The following is a 19641-nucleotide window of genomic DNA, read 5'->3' on the forward strand; positions in this document are numbered from 1 at the left end:
GAGGTTTTTAAGAAGTGGTTGGATAGCCATTTGTCTGAAGTGGTGTAGGGTTTCCTGCCTAAGCAGGGGGTTGGACTAGAAGACCTCCAAGGTCCTTTCCAATTCTTGTTATTCTGAATCATGTCTAAATTTAATGAAAAGAAGGACTAGGGGAGACATGATAACAGTCTTCCAATATTTGGGGCTGCCACAAAGAAGAGGGAGTCAAGCTATTCTCCAAAGCCCCTGAAGGCAGGACAAGAAGCAACGGGTGGAAACTCATCAAGGAGAGAAGCAACCTAGGAGAAATTTCCTGACAGTGAGAACAATTAATCAGTGGAACAACTTGCCACCAGAAGTTGTGAATGCTCCAACACTGGAGGTTTTTAAGATGAGGTTGGATAGCCGCTCGTCTGAAATAGTATACAGTTTCCCGCTCGCGCAACGGGTTGGACTAGGAAGACCTCTAAGGTCCCTTCCAACTCTGAGACGTGAATAAGGAGATAACATCTTCTTCTTGGTCCCATGAAAGTGAATGCCAGGGTTTTTTTTAAATTCCTTCCTTCCTTTTTTTTTGCCCAGGATGAGAAAAACGGCGAGGCAGCCAAAGATACCTTGGATGATCTATTTCCTAATGACGATGACCAGGGCCAAGGTAAGCTTTGGAAGGCTCCGAATTCGTTGTTAAGAAGAGCCGCTGTTAAACGAGACAAAGAATGATGATTAGAGGGCTGGATGGAGGCTAAAACATGTAAAAGCAGGAATTGGGTATGTCTAGTTTCATGAAAAGAAGGACCGGGGCGGTGGGAGAGGACACGATAGCAGTCTTCCAATATTGGAGGGGCTGCCCCAAAGAAGAGAAGGGCCAACCTATTTTCCAAAGCACCTGAAGGCAAGAAACAACGGACGGAAACTAACCAAGGAGAGAAGCAACCCTGGAACTAAGGAGCAATTTCCTGACGGTGAGGACAATTCACCAGTGGAACGGCTTGCCACTAGAAGTTGCGAATGCTCCAGCACTGGAAATTTTCAAGCACTGACTCATTGGTCCATAATGGCATAGGTCTCCTGCTCAAGTAGGGGGTTGGACTAGAAGACCTCCAAGGTCCCTTCCAATTCTTGTTACTCTGAATCGTGTCTAGTTTAATGAAACTAGGGGGGGACATGATAGCAGTCTTCCAAGATCTCAGGGGCTGCCCCAAAGAAGAGGCAGTCAAGCTATTCTCCAAAGCACCTGAAAGCAGGACAAGAAGCAACGGATGGAAACTAATCAAGGAGAGAAGCAACTTAGAACTAAGGAGAAATTTATTGAAAGTTAGAACAATTAACCAGTGGAACAGCTTGCCACCAGAAGTTCTGGGTGCTCCATCACTAGAGGTTTCTAAGAAGAGATTGGACAAGCATTTATCTGGAATGGTGTAGGGTCTCTTGCCTGAACAAGGGGGTTGGACTAGAATGTGGCTTTTCTGAACTCCAAGTATTCTATTGTTCTAACTCCAGAAGGCAGGACAAGAAGCAATGGGTGGAAACTAATCAAGGAGAGAAGCAACCTAGAACTAAGGAGAAATTTCCTGATGGCGAGAACAATTAATCAGTGGAACAACTTGCCACTGGAGGTTTTTAAGAAGTGGTTGGATAGCCATTTGTCTGAAGTGGTGTAGGGTTTCCTGCCTAAGCAGGGGGTTGGACTAGAAGACCTCCAAGGTCCCTTCCAACTCTTGTTATTCTGAATCATGTCTAAATTTAATGAAAAGAAGGACTAGGGGAGACATGATAACAGTCTTCCAATATTTGAGGGGCTGCCCCAAAGAAGAGGCAGTCAAGCTATTCTCCAAAGCACCTGAAAGCAGGACAAGAAGCAACGGATGGAAACTAATCAAGGAGAGAAGCAACTTGGAATTAAGGAGAAATTTATTGAACGTGAGAATGCTCAACCAGTGGAACGACTTGCCACCAGAACTTGTGAATGCTGCAACACTGGAGTTTTTTAAGAAGAGATTGGATAACCACTTGTCTGAAATGGTCTAAGCCGTGTTTCCTGCCTAAACAGGGGGTTGGACTACAAACCTCCAAGGTCCCTTCCCACTCTTTTTTTTTTTTTAGAGCAAAATTTTATTTTCCATAATAATTCCCACAATTTGACCAGTGTACAATACAATCACTTATCCAACGATCAGTCCTATACTCAAATTATACTCAATCAGGGCTGCTCGACTGCCACTCCCCCCTTTAATCCTTTCTTCCCTTCTCATCCTTCTTAAACTTTCCCCACCACCTTCTCCTCGCTTTCCTACTTCCCCTCCTCTTTCCCACTTCTCACTACCATCCTTTCTAATCCTCTATCTTCTCCTTCTTCTCCTCCCCTATCCTTTCTTCTCCCTCCCTTCTTTCCTCCCTACCCACCTGCCTACCTACTTTCTTCCTTCTTTACTCCTCTTTCCTTACCCTTTCCCTTCGGGAGTGTTTGCCGAGCAGTCCCGACATTACACCATTCCAACTTGTTTAATTCTACCATTATTCCTCTACAATGGCAACCAATCAATTTATAGTCTTCCCCTTCCCCCCCGGTCCCTTCCCACTCTTGATATTCTATATTCTACGCTCATGGGCTCTTTTCCAGCCGATTGATGGGCTCTGTCTCTGCAGGACCAACCCACCACACCGGAGAGTCGGCAGCCCAGCAGGGCGGCTACGAGATCCCGGCCCGTCTACGGACCTTGCACAATCTGGTGATCCAGTACGCTTCCCAGGGGCGCTACGAAGTGGCCGTCCCGCTCTGCAAGCAGGCTCTGGAAGATCTCGAGAAAACGTCGGGCCACGATCACCCCGACGTGGCCACAATGCTGAATATTCTTGCGCTGGTGTACAGGTGTGGAATTCCACGGGGTGTGTGTGTGTTTGTGTGACACAAAAGGGCCCTTTAACCCAGCCAGCCCCACCAAGGCTTCCCTTCTACCGTTACGTGAATCTGCGAAACTAATCCTGTGTTTTCCTTCCCACCAGAGACCAAAATAAATACAAGGAAGCTGCCCACCTTCTCAACGATGCTTTGGCTATCCGGGAAAAGACCCTTGGAAAAGACCATCCGGCTGTAAGTGCAGGATGGGACCCTCCCTCTCAGCTCTGATTGGAGAATTTAAAGGCTGTATGATCTTCCACTTATTTATCTTGTCAATTCAATTCCTTTCCTTCCCCTTCCCTTCTCTTTTCCATCTTCTTTTTTATCTTTCTTTTATCTTTCATTTCTTCCTTCCTTTCCCTTCCCTTCCCTTCCCCTTCTCTTCTCTTTGCCATCTTTTTTCTTTTTTTCTTCCTTCCTTTCCCTTCCTTTCCCTTCCCCTTTCCCTTCTTTTTTTCTTCCTTCCTTCATTTCTCTTCCCTTCCTTCCTTTCCCTTCCCTTCCCCTTCTCTCTGCCATCTTTCTCTCTTTCTTCCTTTCTTCCTTCCTTTCTTTTTATTTCTTCCTTCCTTTCTTTTTCTTCCTTCCTTCCTTCCTTTTCCCTTCTCTTCTCTTTGCCATCTTTCTTTCTTTCTCTTTCCTTCCTTCTTTCCTTCCATTTTTCTCCTTTACATTAAGCTCCCTCCCTCCCTCCTGTCTCTCCTTCCTTCCTGCCTTCCTTGCCTTCTCCTTCCCGTCTTCTCCATCTTTCTTTCTCTTTCTTTCTTTCTCTTTCATTCCTTCCTTCTTTTTCTCTCTCCTTCATTATCCTTTCCATCCTGCCTGCCTGCCTGCCTGCCTTCCATCCACCCACCCACCCACCCAATTTAAGCAATAAACAGCGTGGTTAGCCAACAAATCTGAGACAAACAAACGGATACCACACAGACAAGTATATTCTGACTTGCCATTAAAAACGTAAAAACTACCCTTTTTCTAGCCCAACCAAGTAAGTCTCTCTTGGATTTTATAGAAGAAGGGACAAACAGAATCCATAGATCGAGGAAAGATGGCAGCCAAGAATAAGGCGCCCGATCGAACATAGGTTACATGTCAAAGTATATCTTCAGCATTTTGGACACAGCACAATTCCCATGTCTGGAATTTTAAAAAGTGCTGTTTTTAAAAATTCTAGACGTGTTTGAAGAACCTATCCTTCCTTGTTTCATGATTTGGAACAACCTCAACTAAAGTTAGGGTTTAACATTCTGATCTGCTTGATTTCTCACATCCTTTTCTTTTAGAAACAGGTTCGTGGAGGGTAACTCATAGCCCTTCGGGGTTGCTGTTATTATTATTATTATTATTTTCCCCTTTTTCACAATCAGGTGGCTGCAACGCTCAACAACCTGGCCGTGTTGTACGGGAAACGAGGAAAATATAAAGAAGCCGAGCCTTTGTGCAAGAGAGCCCTGGAAATTCGCGAAAAGGTATTTGTTGAATTCCTTAAATTTGCCCGCCTCCCGTTTTACTGTCAAAGCCACTCTGGGTGACTGGATCAAAGGGACAGGCTTAGGATATCTGTAAAATATCTGTGTGCCTTACAGGATAACAAAATGAATAATGCAATGCAATGCAATGCAATACATACAAAACAATACAATACAATACAATACAATACAATACAATACAATACAGTACAGTACAGTACAGTACAGTACAGTACAATACAATCAATACAATACAATACAATCAATACAATCAATACAATACAATACATACAATACAATACATATAATACAGTAAATACAATACAATACATACAAATAAATACAATACAATAAATATACTTCAGCTCAATTCAATTCAGATCACTTCAGTTCAGTTCAGTTCAATTCTTTATTGGCCAAGTGTGATTGGACACACAAGGAATTTGTCTTTGGTGATATGCTCTCAGTGTACATAAAATAAAAAATACGTTCATCAAGAATCATAAGGTACAACAACACTTAATGATAGTCATAGGATACAAATAAGCAATAAAATCATAATAGGAAACAATATAAATCGTAAGGATACAGCAACAAGTTACAGTCATACAGTCATAAGTGGGAGGAGGTAGGTGATGGGAACGACGAGAAGATTAGTAGCAATGCAGACTTAGTGAATAGTTTGACAGTGTTGAGGGAATTATTTGTTTAGCAGAGTAATGACAAACCTAGCAGTTCGAAAGCAGGTAAAAAATGCAAGGAGAAAAATAGGGACCACCTTTGGTGGGAAGGTAACAGCGTTCCGTGTGCCTTTGGTGTTGAGTCATGCCGGCCACATGACCACGGAGACGTCTTCGGACAGCGCTGGCTCTTCGGCTTTGAAACGGAGATGAGCACCGCCCCCTAGAGTCGGGAACGAGTAGCACATGTGTGCGAGGGGAACTTTTATCTTTTACCTTATATTTAAATGGTGCCGTCATTATTAGAATTGTGTGTAAAGTATATTGACCCAGACGATACACTGTTCACCAAGCACTTTTGGATATTAAAAAAATGATAAATAAAATTATATTTTCAAAAAATATGTCTGAGTGCCACCGCCTTTCACCTTGCAGGTGCTCGGAAAGTACCACCCCGACGTAGCCAAGCAGCTGAATAACCTGGCGCTCCTTTGCCAAAACCAAGGAAAGTACGAGGAAGTCCAGTACTATTACCAGCGGGCCCTGGAGATCTATGAATCGCGCCTGGGCCCCGACAACCCAAACGTAGCCAAGACGAAGAACAACCTGGTGAGTTGGGGCTTCTTTGAGTGACTCCGAGCAGGCCAAGAGAGGCGAAGAAGAGCTAAGGAGGAATGAATAAGAACAGGAGTGTAATCTTCTCCAGCGACCCACAGCCAGAGAAGCAGGGATGAACCCCAGACAAACAAGTCAAGCGAAAAACAATCCCTTGAATCAAGGAACTTGCCGGGAGAAAAATTACACCCGCCAACATTGGCAGGGCAAGCCGTTGCCTATAGACAGGCAGCAAAACCCACACTGACACTGTTGATGGTACCTAGTTGGGTAAGGAAACGAGCGAACACACCCCGTTCCTTAAAAAGGAGAACGTTTGTAGCTCAGGGTTGAAATGAGGGGTCCTTGGTACTTTCTGAGCTTGATTGTTTTCTTGCAGGCATTTCATGACCCAGCTAGGTAATGTTGTGACTCCAGCCCCCGAACCTGGCCCCATGCCCAACAGTGACTCTGAGAGTGAGGGAGAAGGGCCGGTAAGGCTTACCTCGGGAGCACCGATGCCTTTGGCTCGGCTCCAGGAGCCAGAACCAGACCAGTCGGAGGACGTAATGAGGCCGTCGTCCCCTGATTCCTCCCTTCCCCAGGCTACGCCTTGAGACCCAGCTGATAATAATAATCAAGCTTGGCTTGACCCGCGCTTCAGAAGATTAGAGAGGCGGCGTCATCAAAAGGAAGGGTGGGGCAGGAGCCCCACCCCACAGGAGATATAAGGAGCTTTGGGACTGCTCTCACTCCACGGGAAGCAAAAGTTTAGCTGATCTGTTTCAAAAAGAGCTGAAAGTCTTGCTACGTGAGTCACTTGTTTGAACTTTGGCAGGCAGCTGCGATTTCTCTGCCAGGACTGATAAGAGCCGTGAATCCACTGGCTGAAGGCCAGCTCGTTACTCCGAGGTGGGGAAGGAGACAGAACAGGTAACCTCATCAGTGCTAATCTGACTAGCACTGATGATGTAACCGAGTTAGGGTCATGAAACATCTGCAAGTAAACCAGCAAGCTCAGAGAACACCAAGGACCCCACAGTCCTATTCCTCCTCCTCTTCCTCCCCCATCTTCCTCCTCCTCTCCACTATCCCCATTCTCTTCTAGCACTGATGATGTTACCTAGTTAAATCATGAAACATCTGCAAGAAAACAAGCAGGCACAGAGAGCACTAAGGACCCCACACCGTCCCTTAAAAATATAGCTAAAGTTTTGAGCAGGTGGGCTGCAAAGCCTTCAGGCAGCGTGATGCTTTTGGTGGGGAACAATTTCACAAAAGAGAGATGCGACTGTGTGAACCAATATACTTCCTTTCCTTTTTTTTTCTTCCTCCCTCCCTCCCTCCCTCCCTCCCCCATCGCTCTCTCCTTTTGTGACGTGACCTGTAAAAAAAAAGTCAATCCGCAAATTGACAAAAGTTAGTTTGGGGGTGGCGGGGAGAGGCAGTCCCCCCCCCCAAAAAAAACATTAGACAAACCAAGTTGGTTTAAAGCTAGAAACTTGGCCTGTTCCTCTTATCTCTGGATTTTATCATCCTCGCAGGCCTCTTCTTACATCAAGCAAGGTAAATACAAGGAGGCGGAGACCCTCTACAAGGAGATCCTGACCCAGGCGCACGAGAGGGAATTCGGATCGGTCAACGGTGAGCATGGGAAGAAGTGTTTTCATCCGTTGGGGGTGAGAGAGGGGGCAAACTTTCGCACAGATGGCAAAGCCTTAGGCTTAGGACTTCTTCGTAGAAGACTGGAAAAACAACTAGGGTGGTGTCCAAGCAGTGGTGGAATTCAGCCGGTTCGCACCTTTTTGGGAGAACCGGTTGTTAACTTTCTAAGCAGTTCGGAGAACCGGTTGTTGGAAGAGATCTTATTTTTTCCACTTTACAGGGCTAATCCTGAAAGGAACTGAAACATTCTGGTGGTGTTTCTAGCCTAATCTTTATTGCCCTGCTTACAGAAACAGCCTCTCTGGTTTACCCTTGTTACATTGTTAACAGCTAAGGCGAAGCGCCCATCGATGTGAGTGACGTTGGGTTGGCCACGCCCATAGGGTCACATGACCACTAAGCCACGCCTACCCAGCGGGTCATTAGGGCAGAGAACCGGTTGTTAAATTATTTGAATCCCACCACTGCGTGCAAGGGATTGTGTGTCTGTGTCTGTGTGTGTTTAAGTGTGAAAAGAGGGCGAAGAGGCTTGTTCCGTGGCTAACTTTGAGGAGAGAGTTTGGTCCAGTGGTTAAGGCACCAGGCTAGAAGCCAGGTGATGGTGAGTTCTAGACCTGCCCTGTGATATGAAAGCTAGCGGGGTGACTTTGGGCCAATTACCAGGAGACAGTGAATTCTAGTTCCACCTTAGACATGAAAGCCGGCTGGGTGATTTTGAGCTAAACACCAGGAAACAGTGAATTCTAGTTCCACCTTAGACATGAAAGCCGGCTGGGTGACTTTGGGCCAATCACCAGGAGACAGTGAATTCTAGTTGCGCCTTAGACTTGAAAGCCAGCTGGGTGGTTTTGAGCTAAACACCAGGAGACAGTGAATTCTTTCTCTTTCTCATTTTCTCAGTTTTTCGATTTCTCTCTCTTTCTCTTTCTCCCTTTCTCTTTCTCTCTCCTTCTCTTTCTCTCTTCTCTTTCTCTAATTCTTTCTTTTTCTATTTCTCTCCCTCTTTCTTTTTTTATTTTTCTTTCTCTTTCTCTCTCTCTCTTTCTCCTTTCTCAGTTTTTTTTCCTCTCTCTCTCTTTCCTATTTCTTTTTTTTTTCTCTCTCTCTCATTCTGTTTCTCTGACTTCTCTCAACCCCTTCCTACAAGGAGCTCTGCTTCCCAAAGCAACATAATTGTGCGTATCCCCAACTCGGAGTTGGGCAGACCTGTGTCGGGAATGCCTGATAAGTGAACCCTGACATTCCCCTGGGCTGGGCCGAAAATTCCTCCTTTCCAGCCAGGATGATTCAACCCTGCCTTGCCCTACTTGCTGTTTTTCGCTTAGTCATTTTCCTGTCTTAGGTGTGCTGGTTCCCGGGTGAGCAAATCCGGATCCTTCGGTGAGCTCAGCCCAAAGGGAATGTGGCACAACCCGAATTTCAGCCGGATTGTGGGTTCACGGCCCCGTTCAGCTTCCGGGTTCACAGAAAAAAAAAGCCAACACAATTCTGGGCTGCAATTCTGGGCCTCCCACCGACCCGTACGCTCTCACAGAGAGGGTCTTCTCAGGGTGCCGTCCGCCAAGCAGTGTCGGCTGGCGGCCCCCAGGGGAAGGTCCTTCTCTGTGGGAGCACCTACTCTCTGGAACGAACTTCCCCCCGGTTTACGCCAATTGCCTGACCTTCGGACCTTCCGCCGGGAACTGAAAACTTATTTATTTATACAAGCAGGACTGGCCTGACTTTTTAAATTCTAAATTTAAATTTTAAACTTTTAATGGTAATTTTATTGGGTATTTTTATGGTCAATCGACGGTTTTAATCTGGCCTTTCATTGAATAAGCTTTTTAATGGTTATTTTAATATGTATATTTATTGTTTTTAAATGAAGGCTGTACACCGCCCTGAGTCCTTCGGGAGAAGGGCGGTATAGAAGTTTGATAAATAAATAAATAAATAAATAAATAAACAGAAGGATAGAATCAAGATCACGTGAAGTGTTAATACCACTTTATAATGCCTTGCTAAGGCCATACTTGGAATATTGCATTCAGTTTTGGTCGCCACGATGTAAAAAGGATGTTGAGACTCTAGAAAGAGTGCAGAGAAGAGCAACAAAGATGATTAGGGGACTGGAGGCTAAAACATCTGAAGAACGGTTGCAGGAACTCGGTATGTCTAGTTTAATGAAAAGAAGGACTAGGGGAGACATGATAGCAGCGTTCCGATATCTCAGGGGTTGCCACAAAGAAGAGGGAGTCCGGCTGTTCTCCAAAGCACCTGAGGGTAGAACAAGAAGCAATGGGTGGAAACTAATCAAGGAGAGAAGCAACCTAGAACTAAGGAGAAATTTCCTGACAGTGAGAACAATTAATCAGTGGAACAACTTGCCTGCAGAAGTTGTAAATGCTCCAACACTGGAAATCTTTAAGAAAATGTTGGATAGCCATTTGTCTGAAATGGTGTAGGGTTTCCTGCCTGGGCAGGGGGTTGGACTAGAAGACCTCCAAGGTCCCTTCCAACTCTGATATTATTATTATTATTATTATTATTATTATTATTATTATTATTATTATTATTATTATTATTATTATTATTATTATTACAACAAGCCCAAGTTACAGCCACTTTGGCTCCGCATCTTGTGCGAACCTGGCCGATGGGAACCATAAAACCAGGAATTATGGTTCAGTGTTATAGATCAGGGGTCTTCAACCTTAGCAACTTTAAGCCTGGGGGACTTCAACTCCCAGAATTCCCCAGCCAGCTTTGCTGGCTGGGGGATTCTGGGAGTTGAAGTCCTCCAGGCTTAAAGTTGCCAAGATTGGAGACCCCTGTTTATATATAGTCTTTGATTTTCAATCATTCATTTAGTGACCGAAGTTATTTTTTTTCTCAAGTTTTTTTTTTTTACAAGAATATCAATGCGTGAACAGAGTGGCACCTGAGTGTCCTACATTTTAGTACAAATAAAATAATATTCCTGATATTTACTACAGTTGACAAGCTTATATAGTTCTGGTACACATATTTTTATTAAATGTATAATATAAAAAACATATATTTTTTAAAAAATAAAAAATACATAATATAAAAACATATATATATTGAATAGTTATTCAATATTTCAATACGTTATTTTTATGTCAATTGCCATATTCTGAGTGTCATTCCTTTTACTACAAATAAAATATTAATAATCATATTTGTTACCTTTAACAGATTTATGTTAATACATAGGTTCATGTTAAATTATAATCTTCCACTATAAAATATTTAATATGAAAACATATACTCCTTCTTTTCATTAAACCAGACATACCCAGTTCCTGCAACCGTTCTTCATATGTTTTAGCTTCCAGTCCCCTAATCATCTTTGTTGCTCTTCTCTGCACTCTTTCTAGAGTCTCCACATCTTTTTTACATCATGGTAACCAAATCTGGATGCCGTATTCCAAGTGTGGCCTTACCAAGGCCTTATAAAGTGGTCTTAACACTTCACGTGATCTTGATTCTATCTCTCTGTTTATGTAGCCTAGAACTGTGTTGGCTTTTTTGAATAGAATAGAGTAGAGTAGAGTAGAGTAGAATAGAATAGAATAGAATAGAATAGAATAGAATAGAATAGAATAGAATAGAATAGAATAGAATAGAATAGAATAGAATAGAATAGAATTTTTTATTGGCCAAGTGTGATTGGACACACAAGGAATTTGTCTTTGGTGCATACGCTCTGAGTGTACATAAAAGAAAAGATATGTTCGTCAAGAATCATAAGGTACAACACTTCATGATACTCATAGGGTACAAATAAGCAATCAGGAAACTTTTGCAGCAAAAGTAAATTGTAAATTGACGAGCATCTGTATACAGGTAAACCAGGTTATAAATGAGTCACCGCGACAGCAAGCCGGGTTAAAAGTCAAAACAGTCATCCATAATGTTGAACCGATCGCGATGGCCAGTGCCTCGAATTTCCTAACCGATGTTGTCGCTTCTCTGCAGGTGACAATAAACCCATCTGGATGCACGCAGAGGAGCGGGAAGAATGTAAGGTACTTTTGGGGGCTGGCAAGAGAGTTGAAAGGGCAGCTGGGGATTTGGGGACAGCATCCAAATGATCATGATTCCTTCCCTTTAATCTTTCTTTCTTTTCTTTTCTTTTTTTAAAAAATCTTGTTTTCCCCTTTAGGATAAATACCGAGAAAACAGCGCCCCTTACAGAGAATATGGCAGCTGGTATAAAGCCTGCAAAGTAGACAGGTGAGTAGAGAGAAAATGGACCGTTTAATCAGAATTGGCTTTTGAAAGAAGAGGTTGGGAGAGTTAAAATCTTGGCTTGTGCGGAAATGGATCAATTGACGTGAAAGATAAACGAAAAGGAAGAGACAAGAGTTTCTTCGGCCGAAAAAACAATGCTTTTAAAAGTTCTCGTGATCCGGTCACTTGGGCAGCCAGCTCACCTTTCAAAAAAACCCCGATTGTGGCGCGATTCACTTAACAACGGAACTCTCTTCCCTGACCCCTGCCTTCTCTTCTCTTCCCCCCCAACCCCCAGCCTGACTGTCAACGCCACCCTAAAAAGTCTGGGGTCTCTGTATCGGCGCCAGGGCAAAGTGGAAGCGGCCGAGACCCTGGAAGAATGCGCCCAGAAATCACGAAAACAGGTAAAAGTGTTTTCTGCGTTTCATGGGATGAAAACAGACTTATGCTGTGCGTATAATTGCTATGTTTTGTTTGTTTGTTTTTTGGCTTGCCTCCCATATTCGACCCTCATAGTAGCCCTGTGGTCACGTGATTTATATTCAGATGCTTAACAACTGACTCACATTTATGACGGTCGCAGCGTCCCGGGGTCGCGTGATCCCCTTTTCGCGACCTTCTGACAAGCCAGTCAATGGGGAAACCGGATTTCACTTAACAACCGTGTCACTGGTTTCACAACGGCGGTGAAGGAAAGTCATAAAATGGGGCGAAACTCGCTTAACAAATTTCCCCACTGAGCAGCGTAAATTTTGGGCTCAGTCGTGGTCATAAGTTCGAGGACTTCCCCGTGCAGATAGTCTTCCACTTATTTATTTATTTATTTATTTAATCATATTTATATACCGCCCTATCTCCGAAGGGACTCAGGGCGGTTTACAGGCACTAAAAACAGATAAATAGAATATAAATACAATATAAAACATTTAAAAAACTTATTCTAAAGCCCGTCCAATTAAAAATAGAAATAAAACCCAATTTAAAACCCAAAATTTAAAATCTAGCTCAGTCCTGCACAATTAAATAAGTATGTTTTAAGCCCGCGGCGGAAGGTCCGAAGGTCCGAAAGCTGCCGAAGTCCGGGGGGTAGATCGTTCCAGAGGGTGGGAGCCCCCACAGAGAAGGCCCTTCCCCTGGGCATCGCCAGACGACATTGCCTCGCTGACGGCACCCTGAGGAGACCCTCTCTGTGAGAGCGCACGGGACGGTGGGAGGTATTCGGGGTTACGAATACCTTACTTAACGACCGGGGTTACGACGGAACCCCACAAAGAAGTAACTTACGTTCCAGGTATGAAATTCCAGCATCCTTCAGCCACGTCGCATTTTTGGTGCTTGGTACCTGGCATGACTCTTATTTACAACCTTTTTACTGGAAGGGGGAAGTCTACTTCGGATTTCCAGCAAAACCTGCCCCGTAATAAACAATGGGTTCGCTTAACAACCGCACAGAATCCGCTTAACGACTTCCACACACACATACAAATTGGGCACAGGTCCGCGGGTGCCTTGATTTGCGACCGCCGTCACTTGCGATGGAAATTTCCCTTAGTTGTGTGTAAACGCACACGCCGGCTCGTATTCACAGGACGCGGATTAAATATTTCTATCCTCCTCTTTCTATATTTCCCAGGGCATGGATGCTTTCAACCAGAGCAAAATCGTGGAACTTCTAAAGGACGGGAACCGTGCCGAACAGCGACCGAAACGCGATGGGGCTCCCGGCAGCAGGAAGTGCGAGAACGAGAATGAATCAGAAGAAGGAGTAGCCGAATGGTCTGGGGTGAGAAAGAAGAAAGAGAGAGAGAGAGAGAGAGAGAGAGAGAGAGAGAGAGAGAGAGAGAGAAACTGGACCCTTCCTAACCTACAGAATTTCCTTCTAAAAATGAAGAGAGAAGAAGAAAATTCAACAAATGTAAAATCTACAGAATTTTCTCTTGGTGGTAGCCAGGTTCACACGTTGAGAAAAACCCAGGTTGGCTTAAAGTATCATGGCCTGGAGTTTCAGAGCCCCCTAAACTGGTTTAAACCGCCAAACCGCATTATAGCTTAGTAGTACCGTTTCTCAACTTCAGCCATTTTAAGAATTCTGGGACTCGAAGTCCACATATTTTAAAGCATTCCCTGTATAGGGAAATCTGGGAGTTGGAAGTCCAGCCATCTTAAAGCATGTTTATTGGGGAATTCTGCAAATTAAAATCCGCATATTTTGGAGTTTGCTGGCTGGAGGATTCTGGGAGTTGAAGTCCACAGCTCTTTAAAAGCAAGTTGGTTAGGGAATTCTGGGAGTCAAAGTCCAAATATTCTAAAGCATGATTGCTGGGGAGGGAATTCTGGGAGTTAAATTCCGGCCATCTTAAAGCACGTTCATTGGGGAATTCTTCGAGTTAAAATCCACGTATTTTAGAGCTTGCTGGCTAGGGAATTCTGGGACTCGAAGTCCAGACCTCTTTTAAAGTAAGTGGGCTAGGGAATTCTGGGAGTCGAAGTCCACATATTTTAAAACATGCATGCTGGGTAACAAATTCTGGGAATTGAATTCCAGCCATCTTAAAAGCAAGTTAACTGGAGAATTCTGAGAGTTAAAAAATCCACATATCTTAAAAGCTTGCCGGCTGGGGAATTCTGGGAGTTGAAGTCCACCCCTCTTAAAGCACGAAGGTTGAGAAATACAGGCTTAGCATGAAGAATACACGAAAAACTGTTGTCCCCTGATACCACCTCCTCGGCGTGCGTAAGATTAACAGTTTAGTCTGGAGAAACCAAGCTGTCCCCTCTGTTGTGACCCAGGCCCAGGTAGGTAGTAGGAAACTCAGTGTAAAAACAAACAAACTTTATTAGAACAGCTGAGGATGAATTAGCCCAATTCAAAAATCAAAGCAAATTCCTCCCAACACAATTCCTCAGTCCTATCACCAACCTTGGTCCAATTAGGCAAACTGCCAAAGGCCTTTCTTGGCAAAAGTTCAAAAGACAACACAAATGCAACAAGACAAAGCTATCAACATTGTTTTCCAGCAAAGCCCAAATGCCATTGCTGGTCTTTTAAGTCTTATGGGAGGGGCCAATCATTGCCTGGCCTTACTCCTGAGTTGTCCTCTTTGCTTGAGCTGCTCTTGCCTTCTGGCAGCTCTTCTCATGCGTGCATTAGGAACAGGCTCCTCCTGTTCCTCTGCCTCACTACTGTCAGCCTCTGGAGGCTCCGGAGTCCGCACCTCACTCCCCGTTGGCCCTGGCCTCACCTCTGCCTCCAACGCAGAGCCCTCATCTGGGCCTTCCCCAGCCTCCAGGACTGGCGCATGTTCTTCCTCAGCCTCATCGCTGTCTGACTCCACTGCCAGATCCGCAGGCTGCTGGCGGACCACAACAACCAAGCTGTCCCCTCAAACGTATCCCCCACCTCCTAACCAGGGATTACAACTCCTCTGTGCCCTCTGGCTGGGAATTTTGGGAGCAGTAGTCTCAACTTGATCGAAGAACGGTGCTGCCATTTTTCCGCAGGCCGTCTCTTAACAACTTCCTTGTTACCTTAAGAGATGGAGGCAACCTGTGTCTCTTTTTGCTCTCTCAGGTGGGCTCCGGAGCTCTGCGCCGCAGCGGCTCTTTCGGGAAACTGCGCGACGCTTTGCGACGGAGCAGCGAGATGCTGGTTAAGAAACTTCAAGGGAGCAGCCCTCAAGAACCGAGGAATCCCAGGTGAGTTTTCAAATTTGGAGGGCGGAATCCGGAGAAATGGGAAGCCCCTATCCTGCCTGCGCCTCCTCCTCTCATTTTTATTTTGACGTTTTTTAGAAGCTGTTTTTGCTTCTCCCGATTCTGGCGTCGTCCCGATCGCCCTTCGTTTCTGCAACAGGGAGTCCTCGACTTAGCGACCGAAATCAAGCCCCGTTTTTGCAAAACACGAAAACGGCTGTAAAGGGGGGGGGCGTTTCGGTCCCATGTTTACGACCTTTCTGGCTGCCCGTGGTTAAGCGAATCAGGGTGGCGGTTTAAGTTAGGGACACGGACGTTAAGTGGGTCTGGATTTCCCCCCACCCCTTGGCTTTGCTTGTCAGAAGGTCACACACACACACACCGGGACATTGCAACCGTCGTAAATGTGAGTCGGTTGCCCAGCACCTGGATTTTGATCGCGTGACCACAGCGTAAAGCAAGGGTCTCCAACCTTGGACCCTTTAAGACTTGTGGACTTCAACTCCCAGATGAGGGACTCTGGGAGTTGGAGTCCACAAGTCTTAAAAGGGACCAAGGTTGGAGACCCCCTGGCGTAAAGTGTGAAAAGCCGCTTTTTTTCAGCGCCGAAAAACCGTCGCTCAACCAACGGTCGTAAAGTCGAGCCTGTTACACGGTTCAGTGAATGGTTTGCGGAGGTGGTTTTAATAAACTTGTGCAAATACGGCCGGCCCAAATAAAACGAGCGAATCCGGACTGAAAGAGGGGTTCAGTTTTCGAAGGCTGATCCCTGATCACCTGGCGGAGGGAATCTCACCCGTTTTGGATTTTCTCTCTCTCTCTCTCTCTCTCTCCAGGATTAAAAGGGCCAGTTCGCTCAACTTCCTGAACAAAAGCGTAGAAGAAGAGCCCAGCCAGGTAACTGCACCTTGTGGTGGAAGCTGGCCAATCTTCTCTTTTGGGATTGGGCTCCTGTGGGGGAAGCTGGCATGGCAGGTAGAAAGCCGCCAGACTCGTTTTCCAACAATGTTGGAACGGCAGGTCAGGTCGCGGCTTATCCGACTTCACAAAAGTCTCTTCTGATAACAATACGATCTGGTCGAGTAGCTGGATTGGTTTCGTAAAGGAGGGAGGGAGGAGAAGAGGGAGGAGAAGAGCAAGGAAGGAAGGGAGGGAGGAAGGAAAAAGACAGGGAGGGTGGAAGGGGAAGGAAGGAAGGAAGGAAGGAGAAGGGAAGGAAGGAAAAAGGAAGGGAGTGAGGAAGGGGAAGGAAAGAAGGGAGGGGGAAGCAGGAAGGAAGGAAGGGGAAGAGGTAAAAGAAGGAAGGAAGGAAAAAGACAGATGAAGGGGAAGGAAAGAAGGAAGGGGGAAGAGGGGATGGCTAGGAAGGCAGGAAGGAGAAGGGAGGGAGGGAACGGGAGGAAGGAAGGAAGGTAGGAGGAAAGGAAGGAAGGGAAAAGGAGGAGACGAGAAAGGGATACAAGAGGAAGAAAGGCAGGGAGGGAACGGGAGGGAGGAAGGAAGGAAGGTAGGAGGAAAGGAAGGAAGGGAAAAGGAGGAGACGAGAAAGGGATACAAGAGGAAGGAAGAAAGGAAGGGAAAAGGAGGAGAAAGAAAAGGAAGGAGGGGACAAAATCCCCCCCCGTCCCCCAGGAATTGGGAGACGCAAAGCTGGCATCTCTGCTCCCTTAAACAACCTTCACTCTCTTCCCTCTTTAGAGCTCCGGCAACCTCTGCGACAGCCGAGGGTTAAGCACCAGCAACGTCGACCTGCCACGTCGAAGGTCCCTGATGGCATGATGTCCCCCCGCCCTCCATGGCTCGGGCTGGGTCAGAGGGGGTGGGGGGGAGCCCCCCGGAAATCCGGACCACATCAGGGCTGCTTCGAGCTTCTGCCTTGGAACCTCATCCTCTCCGCAAATTCCCCTCTATCCTGCTGGCATAGAGCTCCCGCCATTGCAGCTCTGAGGGCAGAGCGGTATCTCACTTTTCGGCGTCGCGGGCACCCTCACAAGCACGCCATCGCCACCCCTCCCCGTCCACATCCGAGGTCTTCCTCTCCCCCCCCCCCGTCCTTCCCCAGCATGTTGCCACCGCGGCTCTCGTCCTCAACCCAGGCTACCGAATGCCACCGTTCGACCACCCGCCTCTAAATCCCAGATTAAGGCAGGATGTCTCAAGACATTGGCACAACACACCGTGAACTGCATCTTGTTGGGGGGTGGGGGGAGGCAAGGGACCCCCCCCCTCCCCAAAGCTGCATGATTTGTCAAGGCCTCTTCCCGGGAACGTGGTGAGATTGGAGCGATCGAGTCCGGGGGAAAAAAATTACAATATAATTTCCCAAGGTTCTGGCGGACGTCTTTTTGCTCCCGGTTCTCGCAAAATGATCTCGACTAGCTAGGTCAGTTTTTTTTTTTTTTTTTTGGAAACCCACCTTAATTGGTTCATCTGCAAAGAAAGAATAAATAAATAGGCTTAAGAGACTCTCGAACGGCTCTCTTGCCACCGTTTGCGATTGGTGGATCCTTTCTGTTACAGGATCTGTTGTGCCGGGCCTCAGGAAGAGAGAGATCGCACCCAGACCACCCCTCTACTCTCTCGAAATCCCTTCTCCTCAATCAATCTGCACTGGATTTATTTATTTTTATTTTTATTTGGGGGGGACTTGCCTGGATGACGATATCTATCGCTCCTTGCGGCCTCTTTCATTCAGGGGCTCGCTTACCGACGGGATAACCCCCTGCTGTGTCTGTGCAAACGTTCCGATCTCGTTTTTCCTCTTGTCTCCCCTCCAGATTTGGGTGCCAGGAAGCCTCTCGCCTGAGCCAGATGGATTATTAACCAAATTCCCACTGGCTCTCATCTTAAGGGGAGGGACGGTAGATACCCCTCCCCGCTTCCCTGCTCGGGAGCGATGCATAGAGGGCTACCACCCCTTCACCCTAAAACCGTGATGGCGAAGCCATGTCGCCCAGCACACGTGGCCTTGCCTGTTCGTCTCCTGGGTTTCTGGCGCGCATCTGCGCGCGACGATCAGCTGTCCTTCGCGCTAGCGGCAGTGCCGAAAACTGGTCTGCCCATCCAGCTGATCGTTGGGTGCGCATCTGTGCCAGAACCTGGAAGTTCGTCCGTGCAGCAATGCCAAAAACTAGCCTGAGTGTGCGTCCCGGACAGCTAGCTGATCATCGGGTGTGCGTGCACACTAGAACCCCTTCTTAGCAAGATAGAACAACGAGTTTCCCCTCTCCTCCCGCGTCTCGCTGGTGCGTCCATTCAATAAAAAAAAAAAAAACACCCACCGCCGTCATAAATAGCTAAGGATTTTAAGCCAAAGGCGGGAAGAAAAATGGGCTTGAGCAGATCCAATTTCCGAATGGGTTTCCTCTCCCTATTCTTCCCTCGTCGCCCTCGTTCGAGACGGAGAACTCTTCCAAACGGCGTATTTATATTAAGATGTCGTTTCTCTATTCTGATGTGTCCCGTGGGGGTGGGGGGCTGATGGAGGGGAGAGAAAAAAAACCCTCTTTTTTTTTCTTCTTTTTTTGGACCATTGCAAACGCAGGGAGCCTGCCTCCCATTTCAAATTTTGCTTTGTGGCCGAAAAAAAATCAAAAACGCTATTTGGCAAAACCAATCCAAGCGGGACAGAAGCCCACCCAATCTAAGCCCCTCTTAATTCAGAGGTCTCCAACCTTGGCAACTTTTAAGACTTGTGGACTTCAGCTCCCAGAATTCCTCAGCCAGCTTTGCTCAGCTTTGAACAAGTCTTAAAGTTGCCAAGGTTGGAGACCCCTGCTCTAATTGCAGACCCGTAGGGAGGACGGTTCAGTAATTTTTCAGTTTATTTTTTTTTAATTTCAAACCCCCCCCCCCACTTCCCCACTTCCCGGGATTTCAAAACGGGCAGGGCCCCGGTACCTTATATCGCCTAAAATCTTGCGTGCGTGTTTTTGCGTGTTTGCGGGCACACGGGGGGGGGGGTCTGTGTGCGGAGAAGAAGTTACGTCGGGTGGGGGGTGGGTTTGAAACGACAGGAAGAGAATTGTGCTCTGTATTTAATTATGTTGCTCTAGAAATAAAACAAGAGGAATATTCTCTGGTTTGGTCTTTTATATCTCCATCTATCTATCTATCTACCTACCTACCTACCTATCTATCTATCATCTTATTCTTTCTTTCTTTTTTAAACTTTCCTTCCATTATATATAAATATATCACAAGAAATATTCCAGTCTGCTGCTCGCAAGAAAATACCTTATGCCACCAGACTTGAAATTCTGGGTTGAGAAAATTTAGAACTTCGCCGCCTTCAGTGTGACCTGAGCGTAGCTCATAAAATCATCAGCTACAACATCCTACCTGTCAATGACGACTTCAGCTTCAACCACAACAATACACGAGCACACAATAGAGACAAACTTAAAATGAACCGCTCCAA

General features: G+C 46.1%; 1 protein-coding gene across 2 annotated transcripts in view; it reads left to right on the top strand.

The window, feature by feature from the left end:
• KLC2 (kinesin light chain 2) overlaps nt 1–19205 on the top strand; it is a 33459-nt gene extending 14254 nt beyond the window's left edge. For both annotated transcript variants that reach the window (XM_058159926.1, XM_058159925.1), the window contains 13 exons: nt 562–634; nt 2626–2848; nt 2983–3070; nt 4246–4347; nt 5463–5636; nt 7166–7265; nt 11271–11320; nt 11458–11528; nt 11824–11932; nt 13162–13311; nt 15100–15224; nt 16058–16118; nt 16920–19205. In XM_058159926.1, coding sequence (XP_058015909.1) covers nt 562–634; nt 2626–2848; nt 2983–3070; nt 4246–4347; nt 5463–5636; nt 7166–7265; nt 11271–11320; nt 11458–11528; nt 11824–11932; nt 13162–13311; nt 15100–15224; nt 16058–16118; nt 16920–17000 — 1407 coding nt within the window. In that variant the 3' untranslated portion in view covers nt 17001–19205. The remainder of the gene's footprint in view (nt 1–561; nt 635–2625; nt 2849–2982; nt 3071–4245; nt 4348–5462; nt 5637–7165; nt 7266–11270; nt 11321–11457; nt 11529–11823; nt 11933–13161; nt 13312–15099; nt 15225–16057; nt 16119–16919) is intronic.
• The last annotated feature ends 436 nt before the right edge of the window (nt 19206–19641 follow it).

The sequence above is a fragment of the Ahaetulla prasina genome, chromosome 17 (genome assembly GCF_028640845.1).
Source record: "Ahaetulla prasina isolate Xishuangbanna chromosome 17, ASM2864084v1, whole genome shotgun sequence".
Classification (NCBI taxonomy): domain Eukaryota; kingdom Metazoa; phylum Chordata; class Lepidosauria; order Squamata; family Colubridae; genus Ahaetulla; species Ahaetulla prasina.